At 36.0% G+C, this 23,832-nt stretch overlaps 1 protein-coding gene and 1 long non-coding RNA gene across 2 annotated transcripts in view; one reads left to right on the top strand and one right to left on the bottom strand.

The window, feature by feature from the left end:
* The window catches only part of LOC149419378 (uncharacterized), a 165,725-nt gene extending 165,085 nt beyond the window's left edge, over positions 1-640 (bottom strand). The window contains exon 1 of the long non-coding RNA XR_016302878.1: positions 458-640. This is a non-coding gene — a long non-coding RNA (uncharacterized LOC149419378). The remainder of the gene's footprint in view (positions 1-457) is intronic.
* Positions 641-10,540: 9,900 nt separating this feature from the next.
* LOC149419377 (uncharacterized) lies at positions 10,541-23,321 on the top strand. The gene is made up of 8 exons (XM_089637805.1): positions 10,541-10,672; positions 10,908-11,095; positions 12,243-12,443; positions 17,685-17,834; positions 19,666-19,771; positions 20,649-20,782; positions 21,293-21,444; positions 22,573-23,321. The coding sequence occupies exons 2-8, from the start codon at positions 10,910-10,912 to the stop codon at positions 22,655-22,657; spliced, it is 1,014 nt and encodes a 337-aa protein (XP_089493931.1). The 5' UTR covers positions 10,541-10,672; positions 10,908-10,909; the 3' UTR covers positions 22,658-23,321.
* The last annotated feature ends 511 nt before the right edge of the window (positions 23,322-23,832 follow it).

Genomic DNA, 23,832 nt, shown 5'->3' with positions numbered 1-23,832 from the left:
TATTTTATAATTCTTTCAGATGAGCTTACGATAATACAAAATTCAGGTAACAGTTACAATTTATATATTTTCTTTATGTGTATATGAATTGATGATTGAATGAAATCAAGTTAACCAACAAAATGCTTGATGGATATGCTTACGAAATAATTGTAAATGATTTATAAAACTCACCCTACATTTATAATACTACCAATACAATTGAAACAAAAGACAGATGTGTCTTAATTTCTCACAGTATTTTGGAGAAAGAACTATTGATGAAATAGTGTAGTTTTAATCTCTTCAAATGTTTCAATTACATCGGTGTTTATTGCACACCTTTCAAACACTTGGGCGAGATTTGACCTAATATTGACACATTCGCGATGACAGACGTCAAGTCTCAGGTATCCGAGGCAGTAATCAATAGGGTCAGTATAAAACAAGATGATTTCATCTAAACCGTAATGTGCACCTGTCACCGAAAAGGGGTTTGGTCCATATAAACTGAGATTGGTTGAGATTGCACGGCGCGCGGAGAGAACTCGCGTCAGACACAAATAAACATTATAACATAATATTAAAAGCAGCTATCGATTCACTAGACGTATTTTCGTTCACAAATCCGACAAATGACCAAAATGTTGTCACCGTTCGACTAAACTCACGCACTGGGTCCGCGGGTAGAGAAGGGGTGGCCGCCCGCTGTTTGTGTGTAAGGCTGTCCCGCTCTCGGCGCGCGGGGCTCGTGGCTCGGGGCGAGAGGCTTCTTGGAGAACGCTCGGGAGGGAGGGGGGGCGGTGCCGCCGCTCGGCGCGCGACTGAGAGACGATGTGAGGCGCGCGCAACTACACTTTCCTACTGATTGCTTTGAGGTTAAGTTTTCCACGAAAAGTCACGGTGGAATTAAGTATAAAGTTTTTTTACATAATTTATTTAAAAAGGAAATCGGGAAAAGGGAACTTTTTATGAATATTAATGACAACTTAGAGGTATGCATTAATAAGTAACTTTAAAATATATTAATAAATTTTAAAATATATATTTATTTTTTTATAATTTGTAGGCAGTACAGGTACCTACCGCCAAACCATTCATTATATAATCTACACCTCTGCCATAGGTCATTCCAAGCGGTTCGCGACGTTTGGTAACTTAGCAGGGGTACCCGGGTTCATGAGGTCAGGTTTGTCCAGGTCAGTGGTGGATTCGTCTGCCCACCAGCTACGTGGAAGGCCGGATCGGGAGACGCCGCGCGCCGGTTGAGGGAGACCCTTTGTCTTCTCCAGTCGAACTCTCTCGACCCACCACCTTGCACCCCAGCTGGAGAGATGGATTCTTACCCACCCCTCAAATCTTTTTCATTCCTTTAACTTCCACGCCTTCATTTCACCAAAAAGACTCTCCAAACAGCATCTCCAAAGATGATATTATGTCAATGTAAAAAATTAAATAACAATAATGTTTCATAAAAGTACCGCACAAGAGTTCCAAATACTCGCAACTAGGGTTTGCAATTGCGGGATAGAATTTAAAAATCCCGCGGGATTCGGTCAATTTTATTAAAGGTTATTAAATTTAAATAAAAATGTATTAAGTGCCACATAAGAGCTTGCAACTAGGGTTTGCGATTGCGGGATTGCGGGATAAAATTTGATGAAAGGGTATTAAGTTGAAATAATGCCAACAATTCATGAAAATGTTTTTATTATGTTGTTGCAATTATCTTTGATACTACATAGTGTGTTATAAAATAGACATTGAAAAGATAACAAAGTAAGTAATTTAAAAGGAATTATCGTATCAATCATCTTTGGAACTATATATAAATATTTTAAAAATACATTGAAAACGTTACGCGATAAGTGTTTTAAGAAGATTTTGATGAAAAATAATATCGTGAAAAAATAAAACATAAATGTTACAAACAGGACTCTCCATAGTCATTCGAGATCAACCATTATGATAAGTACCTACGAGTATTTGAAAGAATTTTGATAAAAAAAGAATATCGTAAAACACATGGTCTGTGGAGAATTATGTCATACATACGTACGTGAACGAGCATTCGTTCTCAAAAGCTCAGCAGCGGAAAACGCTACATCAGTTCCCACACTGGTTGGTGGGACTCACGACTTCAATCCTGCAATCCTTTAAATCCCGCGCATGACATCTTGCAAATCCACGGGATCAAATATTGCTGAAATCCCGCGGGATTTCGGGATCGCAAACCCTGTTACCAACCGTCTGGAGCCAGTGGGAATATGGCATTTCTCTTGAGGTATGTTGTGAGGTTGAAGATAGTGGGAAGGGAAATAGGATGTGGAAGAGTAACTTCAAGTAACTTTTCGAATCTGAATGGTGGTATTTACCAGGGCAATACTCAACTCTCTCAACACATCTGACGCCCTAATTATGGGCACTACAATGCTGTCCGAAGCGTTGGCTAAAGAAATAGGTAAAAGCAAGTAGTGCAACATCAGCCTTATCTAAAATTGCCTCCTCTCCATTCAAGATCTCATCTCTTCTAAGTTTGAACTCGACTCATTTTCATTATAATTTTGAAATTTGCCTATTTAAATAAAATTAATATCTAAATTCACCTTTAATTTCTCCATAATTTTAAATGGTGGCCAAGAACACCCTTGAAGGGTGAAAGCCAGAAATAATGGAAATAAAAGTAGTGCAACACAGCATAATACCCCAAAAATAAAACACTGGAATATGAGAAATATCTGAAATGGAAAAAACATAAAGATATAAATTATCATGGCTTCAATGATTCTTAAGAAATCTGAACTTTTTTGGTTACTTGAAAAGTTTATTGCTGTGAATATTGCCTGCATTCAGGCGCAGCATCAAATAATTATTTTGAAATAAATAAATAATGGGACAATTTTTGACATTTTCCGTAATGAAACGTTATTTACTTGCAGAGATGTGCTTTATTTCAAATAAATCCATTTCAAATGGAAATGCAAAATGCAAAATGGGTATTTTCCATTTTGCATTTTAAATGCTTTTCTCAATGCATTTTCCATTTTAAATGCTTTTTGCAACATTCTCCCTACTTTCTCCACTCATCTTTTTTTCATAAGCCCCAAATATCAGTCGGTCCTCAACCTCGCTATGAGAGATAATTTACATTTGTCAAGTTGCTCCCTGGTAGAAGCCCTGGCAATTGAGTGATATCATTTAAAAAAATGCTGATTCAAATACTGAACATGGCCATGACGCTGTAATATTAAATTTTAGATAGCAGTTTCTATGTTTTTACGTTAGCAACATTAGTCTCGCGCAATTTTTTTGTGGTTTCATAATCTGTAGTCGTTGTGTTTTTGGATTTACCATCATGTATTATGTTCTACATTGATGTCCATTGTTAAATGACAAAATTATTTAAAAATTCTATAATTATTTTAATTGTTTGACCTGAGAAACCATTTTGCATTTTCAATGCATTTTGAAAATAGGTATTTTGCATTTTGCATTTGAAATGCTTTTCTAAAAACCATTTTGCATTTTGCATTTTCAAATGGAAAAGTTTTGACCCATTTCCATTTTGCATTTCAAATGGTTTTGGGTACTCATTTTGCACATCTCTGTTTACTTGATAGTTAGATTCGATTTTCTGTATCAAGATTTTCTTAAATCCGTGCGGCGCACGACCAAATTGAAATTTCTTGAAAATATTCTTATGAAAAATACGAATTTTCGAAAAAAAAAATGTTTTGAGCTACAACAACATCAATAATGCCATATTTTGTAATATTAGCACTCTAGTACACCTAAAAGTCACGAGCTGCCACTGGTCTTGAAGAGACCCATGTTTTAGGAGGAAGGAAACACATAGGCCGGCAAATCGTTCCACAGCCGAGTTGTTAAATTTAAGAACGAGTCGTAGAAACGTTCTCATGTGGCAATGTCAACTATGTTCAAATTTTGGTCACGCGTTTACCGTGTTTCCCGAAATGTGCACCGGTGCCGAAGAAAAGTAAGGAAAGCTTCTTCAGAGCATCTTCCATTGAAATACCTGTAGAACCAGGGAAGCATCCCCACCCGACGACTGTGCGGTAAAGGTTACAATCCGGTTGTTAAGACAAGAGAATTTTTCAATCAAAAGGATTACTCCTTAAACAGTTCAGGTATTCCGTTCACAGTTCAGGATGGAGATTATTTCGAACATTGAAAATTCCGAATACAGATTACTTTGCATGCAGATAAAACATTTATTGAACAACAACATTAAAAACACCGACCACGGATTATTCCGCACAAAGTTATTAGATTTGTATTTTTTTCTTAGAATATTGTCACTAAATGATTTTTTTTAAAATTACCCTTTCATATCAACAACAAAAGAGCTAGCTCTGATGTTGAAAAAGAAACTCCACGCAGAATGTTCTGAAATCGAATTCCCATATTTTTTATGTCAGCACATGTAGGTAATCCTCTTTTTCCGTACAGGAATTATTTTTTTATTGTTATTTTATATTAATTATTCTCAAAACAAAATTAATTTATCGTATTTTAACAAACGTTTTTCCCTTTATTAACATTTATTATTTTAAAAACTTGTATTACCTATTAACTTGGCAGTAATTCATATTTTTAAGGAATAATACGTATTTACTATGTTGTGACCGAATGGACACTGCAGTATCCTTATTGTAAATCCTCCGAGTATAAGTACTTGAATAATGAAACGGCATGTCGATTTAATTGAAAAAAGGGACTTGAAAGAAGAAAAATGTGCATTTGGAAATAACCAATCATGTGAAATGGCTCTCAATCTAGTTATTGAGGACTAGAAAGAAGATTTAGATAAAAACAAAAACGTAGTCGTGATTTTTTTTAACTTTAAAAGAGCTTACGAAACTATAGACAGAGATATGCAGTTATTAAAAAACAACTATCCAAAAATTGAATAAAAGGAAAAGCATTGATATGGTTATATAACTAACAGATACCAAACCACAAATTGGGTGAGATAGTCTCCGAATCAATTAATATTACCTTGGGAGTACCACAAGGGTCTGTTATTGGACTATTCTTTTTTAAATATACATGAATGATATGATAAAAGTATTTAAATATTCTAAAATAAGATTATTTACAGACGACTCGTTGATATACATAACAGGAGAATATTAGGACCCCAAAATGATTCATTTAAATGAACACCTAAATAATATATCAACATAGCTAAGAAAAGAAACTAAAATTTAATTTAAATAAAAACAAAATGTGTGAACATCGGAAAACGAGCAACACCAACAAAAAGAGAAATATTGATAGGCGGTGAAGCTTTGAAAGATGCGTTTGAAATTAAATATTTGAGAGTAATACTCGACTTCAATCTGACTTTTTTTCTTAAAACACAAAACAAATTATAGAAAAGTTCCAAAAAAATCTCACTGTTGGAAAGAATAAGAAGATTTCTAACCAGTCGAGTGATTTTTGGCATACTATGCTAAGTTTGCAAAAAGTTTTGAACGATCGCTTGTAATAGTATGCCAAATTTATAAAACCTAAAAGTATGGGATAAACTGTAAAATCCATTTGGATTCATTGACTTATGTGTATATATATTTTATGACTGGATATTTTTTATTAACGAAATGAGGTATTTACATATAAAATAGTTTTTACATTGTGGCTGCACAATTTGTACATATTGTGCGATGTATATACTACTTTTCCATTGAAGCGTTAGCTTGTGGTTGTAAGAGGAGTGTACGGTACATATTGTAGTTATTTATAAGTAATTAATAATATGGTAAGTACATTGCAGTGAGAAAGCAAAAAAAAATATTTTTGTTTGTGATGTTTTGAATATCCACATAAATAAACGATAAATAATAAACGAACGTGCTCTAAAAAATTTTTGTCTAGACTAGCAACATGGGATAGATTATAGGCCTTAAGTAAACACATTCCCACAGAAAGGGATAAAATGCGGACAATCAGTTCTTGAACGTGGATACGTTGACAGCTCCGAGAAATCAATACAAATCAGAAGTGTTGTGTGAGATTACAGTTAATTAGTGAATTCAGATGGTGTTAGAAAGCTTTGTTGGTTTTTGAATTAAAGTGAAAGATTATTGAACCGGTGTTTGTGTGAAGTGAAAGTGGTTCGACTCAGTGAGAATACAATTAATAATAATGACAATAATAATAATTGGATAATTTGTAGAGCGCCGTTTTGTGAAAAATCACCCCAGGGGCGCTAAGGGTTGGGCGATCGCGATTATAATATAAAATGTGTTAAATTAAACGTGATTTCGTAAATATGTAGTTCAAACTAAATTACTTATTTTAAAAACATGAAAATAATAATAATAATGATTGCGTTGTAAAATAGAGTGAACGTATTTAAAGGCAGGAAGTTTTTTAATCGGGCTAGGGAGGAATTGATTTGACGAGATGGCATTCTATCCACGGAGACCGAAATCCAGAGAATTAAACAAATCATAAACTCGGGTTCGAATCCCAACAGAGATTAGGGAGGTACAATTGTATTTACAGAATTATTTAATTACCCTTTTATAAGCGTAGGGAGGGGACCAAAATTGAACAGATTGCAAGGATTTCGCTAAAATGAGGAAAGAAGCCGATAGGGGGGAGATCAAAAATTAAAGTGATTTAGCTATATAGTGTAACCAGGTAAGCTTCACGCTGAGAATGAGAGATGACTAACTGGGTGAGTTTTTTTATATTATTTATTAAATTTCAGAGGACCCTTTTAAAAGACGGATACAACCGAGGTACAGGAACTAAGTTTACGACACCTGCCGCCCAAATAATGTTATCATTAAAAGGGATGTGCTAGGCGAACTGTCAATCAGCTGTGAGCGAGAGACGAGTCAACGACCTTTCATATGTAGGCCGATAACTTTTGTTTTTAGGGGAACGCCTTGGACCGAGGGTCATATCGAAAATTTACCTACCTGCCGATCTGTTATTCTTTTAAAACATTGCGAATCAAATCATGACGTTGTCCCTGCGGTAGGTATTGAATCGCCGACGAAACATAAAATACCTATTACAAATTAGGCCAACCAATATAAATTTGCAGTATAAAAATACCTATCTACAGGGTACCTACCACAACACTGGCGTACAATTGAAACAGCGAACACTATGAGGCCGAGAGGCGCGGTGTACAGTCAGTCAAAGGGGAAGTTTTGCTAGCGTATGATCGCCCGAATAGAAAGCGATCGGATGCAACCAGATAGAACAAAATGAATACTTTTCTTCTGTTATTTGACTTTCTAATTTGATACTTTTCATCTATTGTTTGACTTTCTAAGTTACGAATTGGGATGCACAAAAACAAATCTAGAGTCAAAAGAGGGAGGTGGTAATCTCCGAAATAAAACTACCAACCGAACAACTTTTCTCAACAGGTACCTTTCGAGAGGTAGGCAGCCTCTTTAAATTAAATGCAAAAATCAAACCAATTATCCGTTTATACCTACCTGAGAGGATAGGTATTCAATAGAAGTTACCCATACCTAATACACGAGGATGCTAGTAACCTCATAAAATAAATACTGGAACCAAATATTAAAATACAGACAGTCCTCATCCTAAATTTGGCATTTCGAGTAGACCTTACATATATCTCACATGATAATTGGCTGAATGGGTAGGCACACAACCTATCGCTAAAGGCAGGCTAAATGTCGACAAGATCGTCGTGTGTTATCTATGTTATTGACCTAGAAAGGGATATAAATCCCCGACGACGAGGGAGTTACAACGTTTTCTAGAGGTGGCACGTAACTTAGGACCTTAAGTGTCACATTTTCGCGACTAGATTCGTGACAAGGGATGTCATGGTTTTCCCCTTCTACACTCAGTAAAGTAGATTTTCCTGGAGGTGTTTGAGGTTGGGGCAATTCTGAAATTGGTGATGAGACCTGGTTTTCTTTATTCTGGCGTGACGGTTGCCGATTTGGAACAAGGGGAGACCCGGCCGGTTGTGATATCTAGACACGCAGATATCGACCGCCTTGCTCAAATTATCATCCATCGTTTTTGTTTGGTAAAGAGGAAGAGCCAATCTTAACTTTAAAAAAATTTCATTTCCTTTCCTTTCCTTCCCCTCCCAAAATATATACATGGATGGCGCCGACAACTAACACCATAAATTTATCGTATGTATATCACATATATAAAATCTAACACTTTATTATATTCACATTACCCTACGATAGATAGAATCGTGTAGCCAGTTGGGGGAGCAGGCGACTTAGAAGATAAGGTTTATAAAATGACTTTAAAACACAGCGGTAATGGATTCAACTCACTCTATCTCAAAAGAACCAAGGGATACCACATATACATAGATAACTAGGTTTCTAAACCGAGAAACAAAAAAACCAACACAACGTTCGGTGAAACCTTTTTATACTGAACCGTCACGTGAGATGAGTACGTTCAAGGTCGTACGTCACGTAGACAAACTAGGATGTACACACTTGAAGGGGTGTGTAATAAGGAGAGGGACAAAGGCTTGAAAGACGGAAAGGAGTACATTCCTACCCCGGATATATACATAACCAAAGCCTTATGGAAAAGTTACCTACGGGACTTAAGGAAAATTTATCGTAGAAAGGAGAGAAGGAAAAGTTTGAAGTAGAAAGGGTAGATCATTACATGTTACACATTTGTTAAATTTAGGCAGCTAAAAAATATCTAAAGTAATGTAAATAGTAATAAAGACATAATAATTAATAATATATCTTTAACCATTTGTTATTTCGGCTACTGCATTATACCTAGCTCTCTCATTCGAAATTTAGGCGTATTAGATCTGTCAAAGAATTTATATATAAAATAACAAAAATCAGTCATTTTAAATACATGTAGGATTACGAAAGATTTTTTTAAAATATTTATATTGAGGGATCAGTAGGATTTATAGGTCCAGTTAGGAGTTTTACTGAGCCGAACCCTCTGATCTATATTATATCTATAGAATCTATATTTGGAGTCGGTGAATTATTTTCCCTCTGGTGAGTTGACGTGTTGTTTTTGTATTGTTTTGTATTTATTATGCTTATATAATGCACTTGCATAGTGTGAATTGACTAGACGATCATTTGTGGAAAAGTGTGTGGAAGGGTTTAGTTTTTCCTGTGGGGAAGATTTAACCCGGACATACAGTCGAAATAAATTTTAAAAAATATGGAGAAGTTGCCACTTATGAGAAATTAAAATTAATATCTTATCAAAAAGAAACAGTTTTTTGAAAAGATATTAATATTTTGAGGAATGGTACTAATTAAATAATATGGAAGATGTATATATAAATGGATTATATATATGACACCAATCGCTCGAGTGGACTGTCTTCGGTAAAAATGTGCATAACGCAAAAATTGTAGCACAGGTTAATTACTGTATCAGCATTCCGTTCTAGCCAATGATGGATTAATGAAACAAATGAATATTACATAATAGAGCTATGAGAATTATAGTGAAGGTTAGTTATACGAAAATCAAGGAAAACATGAAGGAGTTAAAAATCTTGTCATTTAAAAAAAACTATTTATTTCATGTACACAATAATTAATGGCCAGTAATAAAATGCATACAATAAAAATGCTGCACAAGCACACACGAGACTAGGAAAAGAAGCGAAATAAGACTCCCCTTCAGAAAAAAAAAACCTGAGTAAAAAATTCTTGAAGTTAGGAGATGATGTTATTTGGTCAATTACCAAAAGAAATAAAATTAGAAGAAAATATAACCAAGTTTAAACATAAATTAAGAATATTTGTCATCGATGTAAACCATTGGGACATAGGTAAGAACGTATCTATTTAATTCCTAAATCATTTTTTTGTACGACATACAGGTAAGTCCAATTATGGTACAATTTTACTATAACTAACAATACATATACATAATTTTTTTTAAACATGATATAGTGATATTAAACACACCTATATCCGCTGGTAGGGAATTTAGCAAGGTCATTATTAATATAAAGTCATCTTATTGTTTTGAATAAGATTTGATATTTTTAAGTAAATGTTATCAAATTAATAGCTATTTTTTCAACGCGTGACACTTTATTTTTGAAAGCGACGAGTCCTCCCGCCACAAGTGGACCTGACATTGGTTATGTTCGCAATATATTATGCTTCTCCCCAAACGGTCCCGGTCGGTAACAAATTGCAGTCTGGCCAGTCTACTAGCGCGCTTAGTATCAGCTCGCAACATGTTAAAAGCATATTGTTTATTAAATATATGCCAAGTTAATAGGAAATACACATTTTAAAATAATAATTAAACAAATAGGGAACAATTTGCGATTTTTGCGAATAATTAATATAAAATAACAATAAAAAAATCTTGTCCAGTAACAGAAAATAATAATTAATAATAATAATACTTTCCTACATATGCTGACGTAAAAAAAAATCTATTTCAAGAGGGTAAAATAAATAATAATGAAACATCATTATTTTATCTTCCACAATCAGCCCCTTCTTCAAAGAGTTGGCAAGAAATAAAGTAAGTTGTCTGTGATCCTAATTCTCGCGCAAATTTTTTGTCTATGCTTTTGAGAGCGTAAATAAAAATGGCGTTCGTGGCCAGAAATTTGCTTGCTATTATGTAGTTTTTTTACTAAATGAAAAGTTATATTGCATTGTTTTTTTACACATTCATTGCGGTAATTCTTATTTATATCATATGATCATTGAACTATCAAGTTAACTCGTTATCCTAGCGGTGTTATAAGTGATTACATCAAAATAACAGAGCCGATCTGGAGTGTCAATTGATTTTAAAACCATGAAAATGGGACACATTGCAGTGAAACTAGCGCGATATTTGTACCACAATAAACAGTGACTTGTTTATTGTGGTTTTCATAGTTTTTAATTAGTTAATTGTGCATATTTCAGGTATGTTTCGACATCAGACCCACCCCCGCAATGTTCATCCTTATCAGACAACCATTGTCCCACGGACGGATGCACAATTCCAAAACTCGACACAACAACGGATGAAATATCCATGGCTGGAGAACCCTCCGTTTCAGCCCCCATCAGAATACCTGAGCACCAACAGTTCTGCTTCGGAGAATTACCAGGTTAGCAAGATCATTATCACGAATTATCTCCCATGACATACTTTGAAACTTGTGTTCATCAACCTTCGTTATTCGTTACTACAGTTATTGCACTTATACTTTATCCACCATACATTACATATCCAGTCTACTCTAAATTGCGTTTTCTATGATATGTATAAACAGTAATATATACTGTTGCCAGCATGCTTTTGCGCTTACAGTGGAAATCAAAGCAATGAATTTCAGACAGCTCCTATTTAACCCATTATGTAGGCATACTAATGCATCACATTTCCTCTTAGTAGGTAGGCTCTTAGTAAAATTAGTATAAGTAATTGTAATTACGAATCGTCCCCAATAATTATCTAGAATAAGTTTAAACACTGTCTTTCAGTAATAACCATTAGGGTTGTATGAATATAGATGACTTTTACAGAAACATAGCCATAATTGATCTCAGCGTATTGTAACAAAAGACTGTGTCGTAATTTCCATGTCCTTAGAAAAGTATAGTAAACTACAATGGGATATAACCTGCCCTTTGCCGGGACATATGTGTAAAGGTGTACCACTCACAGATTCATTTTAATCACCCTGATGAAAGAACAAAAATGAAATTCTGAAACGAAGTATTGCTTCAAATGACATTAGCCATTTTTGAATGAGATCTGAATAGGTACTTCCCAACCTGGTACACTCTTCCCCACTTGTTGGGATGCCATAGCTGCTCTGGCTTTGAACAGTTGGAACTCTTGTGCAGTCTTTACAACAACAACTGAGTTTAGACTGGTTAGTGGCTGATGTGCAAATGCATCAGGTTCCCACCTAGGCGTCTTGGGTTCAATTCATTCGCTATCTTAGTCCTCCGTCATTGCTCCAGCAACATCTTCCACTTTTAACAATGGTAGTTTAGCGGTTTTTTCAAATGTTTTTGAATTAACTCTTGGGATGCCAGGGGTAAAATGTCAATCGCCCACTGTAAGCCGGCTGACACTATTTTCGTAATAACTTGATTGATTTTCATACCACCTCCCCGCTGCGCCCCTAATTGGTTTGTTCCCCTCACCCTTATGGACATCTCTTTGTCTTAGTTACTCTGTGATATCCATAGATACTAAATATTTAATTATCTCAATCGATCTTTTTGTCTTTGGACATTTTCCAGGTGGCCCATCACTACACCAACGTCCCACCCCATACCCACTGGACGACCCGCAGCCAATCGGATGGCCTGTCCTCCCCGGTATACCACACCCCACACGGAGAGGATGACCACCGCCTGTCTCCCTCGCTCCTGGGTGTCTACTCCAAGCCTTATCAACCCGGAATTGAGATACCAACATATACTCTGCCCCTTGGTGTTCAGGTATAAATTCTTTAACTTTGATTTGGCAAGGCATGTTAGTATTGTAGACAAAAATTAAATTCATGTTGAATATTATATGCTCTCCCTTCTGGACATTTAAAAAAATGTAAACATAAAACAAGAAGATGGAAGAAGTTTCCCTCATGGCCTGTACCATATTTGGGTATGCCACGTGGAGTCTTATTAACGGCCCTCGCTACTAAATGTTTCTAGCGCGAATTCGAATATCTAACTCGCTGCACCTGGCAGCTGGCCGGTGCGTTCCATTCAATACAAGACACGCACAGAGCAAAACAAATTATTATTAATTAAAGATATTGTGATTATGAAAATTATGTTAAAATATATTTTAGAATGTAATGCAATATTACAATAGCTTGATTCATGGAGGAGGTTCTCAGTAACAACATTTAATATAACTTTTTATTTGGATTTTTTTTTTTGATAAATACAATTATAAAGAGTTACAAAAGGCTTCCCTTTGTTCCAGACTGGTTTCGCAGTGCGGCGGGGCACTGTTAATACTAAATTGTATAGTTTAATTTGAGGTCACGGGTTCAAAAGCCGGCGAGGACAAAACAAATTTAATTTAATTTATATAAGTATGTCATATTATAGAATTAAAATAAATTTTATATAGTTACATATAATGAATCTGTACCTCGTTCAAAAGTGGAAGATACGTTCAGTATCACCCTGGTGAGAGACCATAATTCAGGATTGAAAGTTGCTTGAGAACGGCGTAGATATGTTTAGTGACTAGATCTGAATAGCCTGGAACTTTCCAACCCCCCATCCTCCCTATCTCTAAAAATGTAGACCACATACATAAGGAATATAAATGAAATTTCTTTTGAGGACACTTCAATGAAAATGTTATTGATCTTCTTAAAAATTCTTACATGTTTTGGTTTTAGCTGAAACCAATTTTACTTTACTTCTTTTCGGTATTATGCACTTTGAATTACTCAGGATTTATAATAGGCATGCAGCGATTATGTCCAGGATCAATTAATTCGGGTAGCATGCAAAAATTTTAAAAGCGATTCAGCTGTTCAACCATATTAGTCTGCCGAAATTCGTCATCCCGTAAAATTTTTTCGATTTTTATCCGAGTTCAGTCCATACAACAAACATACAAATAGCTTTTTTTGTTACATGTAATTGGCCCTGAACCTGGTAAAACCAATCGTGAGATGTATTTACCAGAATTTCTCCATTTTTGCTAACATAATTTTTTTGGATTTTACTGCTTCTTATATGAGCATGCTGCGTGCTGCGAAAGGACATTTAATTTCAATCACGGTGTATTCAGAAGAATTTCATCTGGTGTCGCACCCATATACGGATACTCTTCATGTATGAAAAGACCACACTTTTCTATGGTAATGCTTTCTAGTTCTGCAAGCTCCTTCAGGACATTGTATTCATGTTTGACTTTGACTTTGGACAATACCCTCAACACTACATCACTTGTTCCTGTATTCTCTCTGAAACCAAACTGATTGCTAGAGAGTATATTATATGTTTCTAAGAATGATACCAATCTCGACATAGCTAATCTCTCTATTACTTTTGAAAGAGTATTGAGTAAGAATATAGGTCTGTAATTATTAACATCTAGACGATCTCCATATTTAAAAAGGGGAATTACTTACAATGAGAAGGGAACATCCCACTCTCGAAGCTAATACAGTGTTTTCCAATAAGAGGTGTTATTTTGAATAGCCCGCTATTTCGGTAGATGTTACTTTTGAAGCTGTCATTTTTTGACATTTGACAAGTAGAAACAACGCCATTAATAAAATGGAACGATACACGCTTCAACAACGCATTGAACTTATTAAAATTCACTTGAGTGAATCAAATGCAAATCATTTTGAGTGATGAGGCCCATTTCCACCTCGGTGGCTTCGTCAACAAGCAAAATCGTCGCATCTGAGGCTCTAAAAACCCAAGAGTTATTGTTAAAAAGCCTCTTTACACTCAACGTGTGACTGTTTGGTGCGGTTTATGGTCCGGTGGAGTCATTGGACCTTACTTTTTTGAAAATGAGGCTGGAGCAACAGAATGGACAACAGTGAATGGACTGCGCTACCGAAAAAAAAATGAATGATGTTTTATGGCCGGAATCGGATGGTATTAATCTGGACAACGTTTACTTTCAACAAGACGGCGCTACGTGCCACACAAGCAACGAAACCATTGATATTTTACGATTAAATATCAAAATTTCACCTCTTATTGGAAAACTCCTGTATTTACAAGGTGAGATATGAGACAAGCTAATTCGGATACATGCATTTTATACACCATAACACTTAAAGAATCAATACGGCACGAGAAAGACATTTTTAAATCATTTATCACATTTGTGACTTCAGAAATGCTAGTTGGTTTAAAATAAAAATTGTCCCCTGTAACGTGAAGTTCAGATTTAAAATCATTCACCAGACACATCTCAATAGTTTTATTAGCACTGCACAAATTACTAGCGAAGCTTGGACCAATGTCACTGAAGAAGTAATTTATATGATTAGTAATTATATTTGGACTCTCTTCTATTGAAGTAATAATACTATTAATTTTCAATTTTTTAAGGTAGTTTGTTTCTTTAGTTGTTTAGTGACTAGATCTGAATAGCCAGGAACTTTCCAACCCTCCTTTTCCCTATTTCTAAAAATGTGGACTACATACATTAGGAATATAAATGAAATTTCTTCTGAAGACACTTCAATGAAATAAAATGTTATTGATTTCTTCGAAACAATTCCTTTTTACATGTTTTGGTTTTAGCTGAAACCAATTTTACTTTGTTTCTTTTCGCTATTATGCACTTTTCTAAATAATCAGGATTTCTAATAGGCATGCAGCGATTATGTCGAGGATCAATTAATTCGGGTAGCATGCAAAAATTGTAAAAGCGTTTCTTGACATTATCAAGCTCGAAGTCATATTGGGTACGTAATTAGTGTCGCCAGTATCCCGTTTGCAAAAGTATGCCCGTTCCTTGCATAGTGAGTGGTCTCCAAATACATGTTTTGGACCATTCAATATATTCAAATAAAACTGTTTTATTTTTCCTAATTCATAGTCTTCCGGTACGTTATTGCACAACGTACAGCCGTTCTCAGGCGTAAAATACGGCTTGACACAATCTTCCTCAATGCTAAGGGATACTTCTAACAGTGATTTAAGTTTTTTGCAATAATTTCGAAGTAAGTGATTTCGGCATTCGATCTTTTCGACTGAAACATTTTTATACGATGTGCTTCTTTTATTTTATTGTAAGTGCTGGAATATTTTATATACTTTTATATTTTAAAAACATCAAATTGTTTATTGCTATATTTATTAGAAACCCGAAAAAAAGTTAACAATAAATTAATTCTTAATAATATAAAATTGTTTATTACCTATAAACCCGAAAAAATGTTAACAATATATTAATTCTTAATAATATTAAATTGTTTATTACCTAGAAACCCAAAAAAATGTTAACAATAAATTGATTCTTAATAATACTATTTGACACTACACAGCTTCGACGGAAACGCACAGATGAAACATAAAAAAAGGCGACACACTATTATAGTCCCTACGCGCAACGCATAGAGTGGAATATTGTTGAAACGTCTCATGGAAGTGTAATAATTACGCGGAATTTCGAACTTTGAAAAAATATTGACACGACGGACCGTAGAAAGCGTGCATTCACGGCCACCTCATAGAGCCGAATGAGTAGGAGAATTCTTAGATGTTCATTATATAGTATTTAACGAAAATAAATTGTTAGTAAAAACATATATCTCGACAGAAAAATGTATTTACGATAGCCAAGCGTGGCTACATTATCGATATTTTGACGATTAATAACTTAGATTGTCGTTTGAATCTGACAATTCATGATTCTTCATACAACGATTGAGATCGCTAGTAAGGAAGGCCCTTAAGGAAAGAAAGGAGAAAATACTCACGGTGTCAGTCTGATGAGAGGCCACCATTCAAAATGAGCCATTCTGGTTGGTGACCACCCCGGCTATGGAAATTATTTGTAAAATGGAACAGACAGTGATAAATAGAGTTCTTCTGTTTTGAGCAAGAAGAATTAAATATATTGTTATTGGAAGCTGGTTGGTGTTGTTCGTTGCGAAGAAAAAAAAAATTCATCTTGTACACATGAAACATCACTAAATGGTCCAAAACTGACATTAACTTCAGTTTATAATGATAATAATATTTGGATGATTTGTATAGCACCGTTTTTGTGCAAAATCACCTCAAGGGCGCTGTACAAATATATAATCCATTTCTACAGTGATCTGTATGTTATTACTAACTATATATGGAGATAATATACAGTACAATACTTACCTGGTAGGTCACTTGAGATTAACACTTAATTAACATTAAGTAATTGTTTATTAGCGAAATTTAGATTCAGGATTTAGGACATAATTGGATATAACTGGACTTTCTCTCAGGAATGGTATATTTTATTTAAGGGTATGACAGCTTAAAAAGGTAAGTTTTTAGTTTAGACCTGAATTATGTGGGACTTGTTTTGGATCTTAGTTCTGGAGGGAGTTTATTCCAAGCCTTCGGCCCAGATACTCCGAAAGCGCGATCACCAAACATAGTATTTGGCTTGCGCTTAGGTTCCATCAGTATGCCTACAGCTGCTGATGCTGCTGATCTAAGAGTTGACTGCCTCAGACCAGTGTTTTCCGGGACGCATAGTTCAGAGATGTAGGGTGGGATTGATTGGTGGATTCATTGATGGATTTAAACACCATCGAGCACAGTTTGTACTGGATTTATTCAGGGCACTTGAGCCAGTGAAGGTTATGGAGTTGTATTACAAAATAGGCTTTAATTTCAGACATAACTTTTAAAGTTAGGGTCTGGTGACTACTGTTTAAAAAAAAATTCATTCAAATGTAAGTATTATTTATCAAAGATATAGCAGTTCAAAGCAAAATCTATTTTCTCGAACGGGACTTTCACCCACTTGAAGTGTGTTAAGTGCTCGAATTTCTCCAGCAGATGTTCTCGTGGTAAGTGATTTGGTTATACTTGTCCTCCCATTCCTCATTTGTACCACTCCTCTTCCTGTGCGACCTGACCCCCACACCAGGGGGAAATCAAATGTTAGGAATGGAAACACGTGCTCTGAGAATGGTAAGGAAGTTGGTATTTAATCAGACCATATTCACCACAATGCTATCTCTCTCTTTCCAGGAATCAGGCAGCAGTGCGGGGGAATGCTGTGAGAGTGGTCGGGGGGCGAGCCCCGCTGCGGTGGCCCGAAGTCCCGTGCCTAGCGAGGCCCCCGGGGGTTGCGGGGGACACTGCCCTGGCTTCCAGTATGTCTGCTACTATGTGCTGCAGGTAATACTACATCTAAGGATAATTCAATCGTATTAGGAATTCTACAAAACAGGCTGTCTGCTTACAATCTATCCTGATATACTTTGTGCACGTCACTCACCAACTTACTACTCGAATTGGGAGAAGGCAGGATAAGCACAGAAATATTAAAGATGGGTTGGACAGATTGAGTGTCGCAGGAGTCTGTAAAGTCAGTGTTCGTGGCCCACCTTGCAGTATTGCAGCGCAGGACCATGGGGAGTGAAGAAGCCTGGTTCTTTAGGTTTTGTTAATTAAGTGGGGGTCACGTTTCTGAGCAATGATGGAACAACTCAAGATAAAAGCAGTGATTGTGATGAGATTCCCTTATTTCGTCTCTATAGAGCTAGAATTGAAGAATCAGTATTTTTTATTCCGTAATACAATTTAACCCCTAGAGCAATTTTGCAAGATATTTATCCCAGCCTGACACAGACTTATAAAAGTCATACTATCTAATTTTATATTATGGTGAGTTATATGATTTAACACGTTGACTGCCAACTACGAGATAACTCTTAGATTGCGTTCTTTGCTAGTACGCCGACAACAAGATAACTCGTAGTGTGTTTACTTGCCATATTCATAGTATATCAGTGCTAATATGGATAGATGGCTTCTGGGAAGAGAACAAAAGATCAGTGCTAGCTTACAGAACAGAAAATATAATTATAAAAAATGTATTCAAAATCAAGTAGTAAAAGAATATTTAAATTGGCTTTTTAGACCGGAATTCTGAAAATTGCCATGGCAGTCACCGTGTTAAGCAGTGTTAGAATGAGAGAACACCATGCTTTGTATTTACATTAAAAAATTTACCATAGACGCTCCTTTGAATTATTTATAGGAAACAATTTGTAATAATTTTATGATACATTTGTCTAATTAAATATGTAAAGTGCTAATTACGGTGAAAACCATTGGTAAGCGACTTTAACTTTATCTAAGTTTTCGTTCTAAATTTTTATATTTTTAATTGTATTGCAGAGAGGACCGACCGCCAAACAACTCGGTCTTGGCACACACTCCTTGCCTCATTCACATTCATACATACTCCTCTATTATTTATTCTGACTCTTGACAAGTATCTGATTCACTTGATCCTGCCATGTCTTCCTCGGATGTCCCCGACTTTTGCTACCATTTACATTTGCGTCACATATTCTCCTTACACTCTACATGCCCAAACCATCTAAGCTCCCTTTCTTAATCTTACTCATTATGCTTACATCAGCCTCGCATTCTTTGTGGATCTCCACATTTCTCACACGATCATACATGGTCTTATACATTTCTAATTGCATTTGTAATACTAAAATCAGAAAAGAGTCTTTCATCTGCTGTCTTTCAAAAACATTATTTTATTTTGAAATATGTTCATAAACCTTTTTTATTTTGAAATATGTTTGTAACAGCGAATTTATCTAGAATTGATAGTAATTTGAAAATATTTCCTGCGCAAGCCGCATTTGGACAGTTGGCTTAACCCTTGAGACGTTGTTGATTTGCACGGATCGAACCTTCTACAAGCTTCCATTTTTTCAAAGTCAATAACAAGCACTATTTCGTTCTCTTTCTGACATAAAAGAAATAATTAATTTTTAGATGAGAGGAAGAGAGATATATGCATTTTAATAATGTGCGGTCGTTCTGGTACAAATATGGTCTTAGGAGAGTATAATGCGCGCACGGCATTTGGGACTGTTTGGGTCTTAGAAGGTCCCAAGGGTTAAGAGAAAATACCTTGCAAAATATAGAGGCTGTAGGGTTTGAGAAAAAATGTTTAGTAAATTTTTTATTTTTGTAATTTCAGATTATCTTTGTAGTGGGTATTCTGACAGGAATCTCCCTGTGTATAGCCGGCAGTGTGCTGAGGCGGAGCAATCGTGGTGGTGATCTCGGAGTCTTGGTGTATATTGGTATGTCCCATCTCATTCAAACTAACTTATTGTTATAATATATGTAGTGGTACGCCACTATTCGAGTCGGACGGTGTCAAGTACTACTTAGTACACAGTGCCAAGCGCTAAGGTACCTAGGCCGTTATAGATCATACTGGAAATTGCGGCCGTTGCCTAGAAGTTTGTTTGGCAATGTTTGTAACCATAGCAACTAGAATGTTCGAGAACGTTCTTCACCTTATATAAGCGACAGCGGAAAGGTACTCATTCAGTCATCAATTAGCAGTTCTACAGTGACCAACCTGTGAGCCCTGCAACTGCTTACTGCCTACTGAGGCGGCCGGTTCCCCCGCGTCACGCCCTGCCGTTACTCCACTGCGCCGCTACACAGACCTACCATACCTACACCCCAGCTCTGCACGGACTAAGGATTACCATGGACTCGGAACACATCAGCGCCCTGGCCCCGGATATCATCCCTGGCCTGCGCTCCTCACGCACCTAGACCCTGCGACACCTTCGCCGGTCTGAACACATCGATGAGTCCGTTCCCTCACGGTGTCGACTCACTGACTACATCTTCGACCACTTCACCGCTGTCATCATCGGTCCGGAGTCATCTCACAACTGCGCTACTGACTCACTAATGAGCTAATGAAAGTTGTGCGTTTTATGTGTAGAAAATAATGCGATAAGCAGTTGTTTGGTTTGCTCCCGATTTCATACTAATAATGGATCAAACCTTTCGAATGAGCTATTGACACATCATCATAATGCAAGCACAATATTATGCATTCGTAGACATGCTAAATAAAAATCCAATGTTTTATGTGTTATGTATGTACATATAGTCTGTAGTGTTGTATTTATTTAGTTATTGATTGTTTTATCGTAGGTTGTCTAGCATCCATGGTGTGCAGTCTTCTCCTGGGCGTGCAGTGCTGTGTGCGACGTAACAACAAACAGAGAGGAAAGCAGCTGCGAATGAGGACGGCTGCTCCTGATTGCATCCAGCTGGATACAATTCCGGTAACATTATTTCTATGAATATTTTAAACTTATTACATTTGGGGTTATTGTGTGTAGCATTGTCTCTTTATCCTTTACAAAGCTTGTTCCTTAAATGGTACCTAACCCATCACTGTGCACTTTACAAAGCTGGCTGTTTCAATGCTACCTGTCCCATAACTGTGCACTTTACAACACAAGGAACATGTCTTTATTTTACTGTGACCTTACAAGAGTATCCTGTCAGTTGGGCAGTGTTGTGAAGCGGGTTAAGGATGGGATTTATTAGTGCGGGTCATAAAGAGACCCAGATTATATGGATTATAAAATACTTATGCCGGTAACTTGTTCCACATACGAATAGACTTACACAAAATGAGTGGAAGGAATGACCGGCTCTCATGAGCCAGCTTCAACTGTGAACGGGTCCATCGAGTTTCACGCATGTGCACCGTTGTACAGAGTACGGATGCTGCTAGCTCCAACCCAGAGGGGGCTCCCAAATTCAATTGTTATTGTTGTGTGTTCCAGAATCCGGCAGTGGATGAGAGAGACGGTGTGGGCCACTCCTTGACGATGCAGCACCCTGCGCAAGTGGCGGCGGCCCGTCAGCTGCAGCCGCTGCTCTTCCCCACCGGTACCTTCCTCACATCAACCGCCACCTTCCCCAGGGACTATTACAGGTCAGCTAATGGCACTTGTATCTTTTGTGAAACCTTCCTAAAGTGTGTTCAAGGCATTTCCGTTTTGTAGAATGATTAGGAAGGCTGTGAAACACCCAACTAAGATCATATATGGTCTTGCCTCTCACCAGGGTGATACTGTATCATGCATTCTGGAATAAGATTTAACCTTTTATAATAAAAACACATAAATTTGTTTTTGACCACGATAGTTTTATTTTCACTCTACCGGTTTCGGAAGATCCCTTCCTTCGTCAGTTTTAAATATTCTCCTGACGAAGGAAGGGATCTTCCGAAACCGGTAGAGTGAAAATAAAACTATCGTGGTCAAAAACAAATTTATGTGTTTTTATTATAAATTATGATGAGCCACAAAGTGAATGCTTTTTACAATTACGTAAGATTTAACCCTTCACACTATTATCCCTTCAGGTTTTAAAATACTTTTCAATCAAACACGAAAATGTTATCATAAAAATCTACCGGGACATTTAGACTTGATACGTCCTTAATTATGAAAGAATTTGATGTTTAGAAAACACATTCCCCCTGTGTAGGGAATTAGTAAGAAAACTGCCACTTCACTTTTTATGCCATTTATACAATAAAATAAAATGCGTTTACTATTTTATACTTTTATTTCCATATCCATGCCTTGACGAGTCAACTAGTCTTTTCAATTCACAAATTAATTCTTGAAAATTTGATGTAAATATCAAACATCTGGTGATTTTAAAAAACTGACAAGATAGGGCATTGTGGAAAGAAGACGTAAAAAGGGAACAAATTTCCAAAGTTCAAATTTCGAATGACTTTCGCAGAATTTATGAAAATTTTACATATGTCGTGCACCGGGCAGCTGTGTCGCCCCTTTTTATTTATTATTACTTCAAGAATTATTCCCAATTATTCGTTTTTTTTTCAGTCCCAAAGACATTCATGCATTCAGAAATTGTGTTGACCAAATTATTTGCGCGGTATATCAGTGAATTGACCTTGTTATAACGGCCAAAAATTATGTCAATATAAGCCTGAACTAAAATGTGGTTTTGCAATTGCTCTTTAGAGCCGTGAAGTCGCTATTGCCATGATCGTTATAACCAATTTGGAGTGTATTTGTCTCCTTAGATCCAGCCAGCGCTACAACATGCAGCCCAGCCCCACAGAGGAACTCAACGGAGTGCCCTGGTGGCGACGCCAGCAGCACCAGTGACCCTCCTTTATTCCTCGAGACTGATAGAATTAATACTCAATTTACGTTACGATTAATTATTATTTAGTCGGGTGTCGATCAGCAGAATGAAGCTAGCCTAAACAAAACATCAAGAGTCGGGAGACTGGTGGCACCGACGAGTTTACACAATGTATGGCGGTAGTCGCCAAGATACTCGAATTGTTGAGGATCAGATACTTGCATATCCCTGTGGGAGAAGGGCCTAAATAAGACAACATACAAATCATAAGGTATATTCCAGACACTGCAATTTTCATGATGCTGGAGCTTACTATTAAGAGCTGCATCATATACCTATTTCATAACAATGTATGCAAAACATGTAGTTAGTTAGCTTCTTTTTGTAGAACGACACCTAATTATTCATTCCTCTACAAACCATTTCCTCTATTTTCTTCTATTAACTATTTGATATTATGATAATGATGCTTTCGCTGTGAAAGGAATGAACTATATTATATTGTTGTCAGTCTTTAAGTGCATTTCTAAAATAGTTTTAGTGCCAAAAATATCTCATTTTATTAAATTATTATATCGTACAATAATATAGTGTAATTTTTTAATTGCATTTTACTATGTAATACGAGTAAAAAACCTTTTTACCTTTCTGACAACAAAGCATAATTTTTGATTTATAATCCCCGTAATCATGCTCTTCTATTTATATTATCTTTCTATAAATCTTTGTATGTATTCAATGAATAGAAAGTTTGCATGTATCCTACTAGTTGACGTATAAATATATCCATTTTGTAACTATAATAAAATTTTATATTGCATAAATATACATAAATTAACGTGTATGTATTTTACAAACGGGTATATAAATATTATACAATATGATGTGTTACTAAAATGTACAGAATTTTTGACCTATCTACATATTAGTTAAAGTAATTCCTTTTTTATGACAATGCACAAAAAATATAACTTACCACTCGAGCAATAGCTACTCAGATTCAATTTAGTTATTTTTATAAATTGTTTTTATAGAACCTTAGAATATGGGAAAAGTGGTGAAATGTAGGTAGACTCATAGGCTTTTAACCGCAGTAAGCACTTCATATCTTTCTATATTAATATTTGGAGGTACAATCGCGGAATGGCCGAATCGGAAAATAACATCCTCGAGTGGTTATGAACAGTTGAAATAT

This window comes from Hesperophylax consimilis, chromosome 12 (assembly GCF_061612785.1).
Source record: "Hesperophylax consimilis isolate HC1 chromosome 12, BYU_Hcon_1.0, whole genome shotgun sequence".
NCBI lineage: Eukaryota > Metazoa > Arthropoda > Insecta > Trichoptera > Limnephilidae > Hesperophylax > Hesperophylax consimilis.
Note: the sequence above shows the minus strand (reverse complement) of the source record. Positions and strands in the feature narration are given on the sequence as shown.

Bases quoted from the DNA above. Each gene is read 5' to 3' on its own strand.
- LOC149419377 (XM_089637805.1), top strand. From the start codon at position 10,910: ATGTTTCGACATCAGACCCACCCCCGCAATGTTCATCCTTATCAGACA. The intron at 20,783-21,292 runs GTAACATTATTT...TGTGTGTTCCAG, and splicing joins TCCAGCTGGATACAATTCCG to AATCCGGCAGTGGATGAGAG. The intron at 21,445-22,572 runs GTCAGCTAATGG...TTGTCTCCTTAG, and splicing joins TTCCCCAGGGACTATTACAG to ATCCAGCCAGCGCTACAACA.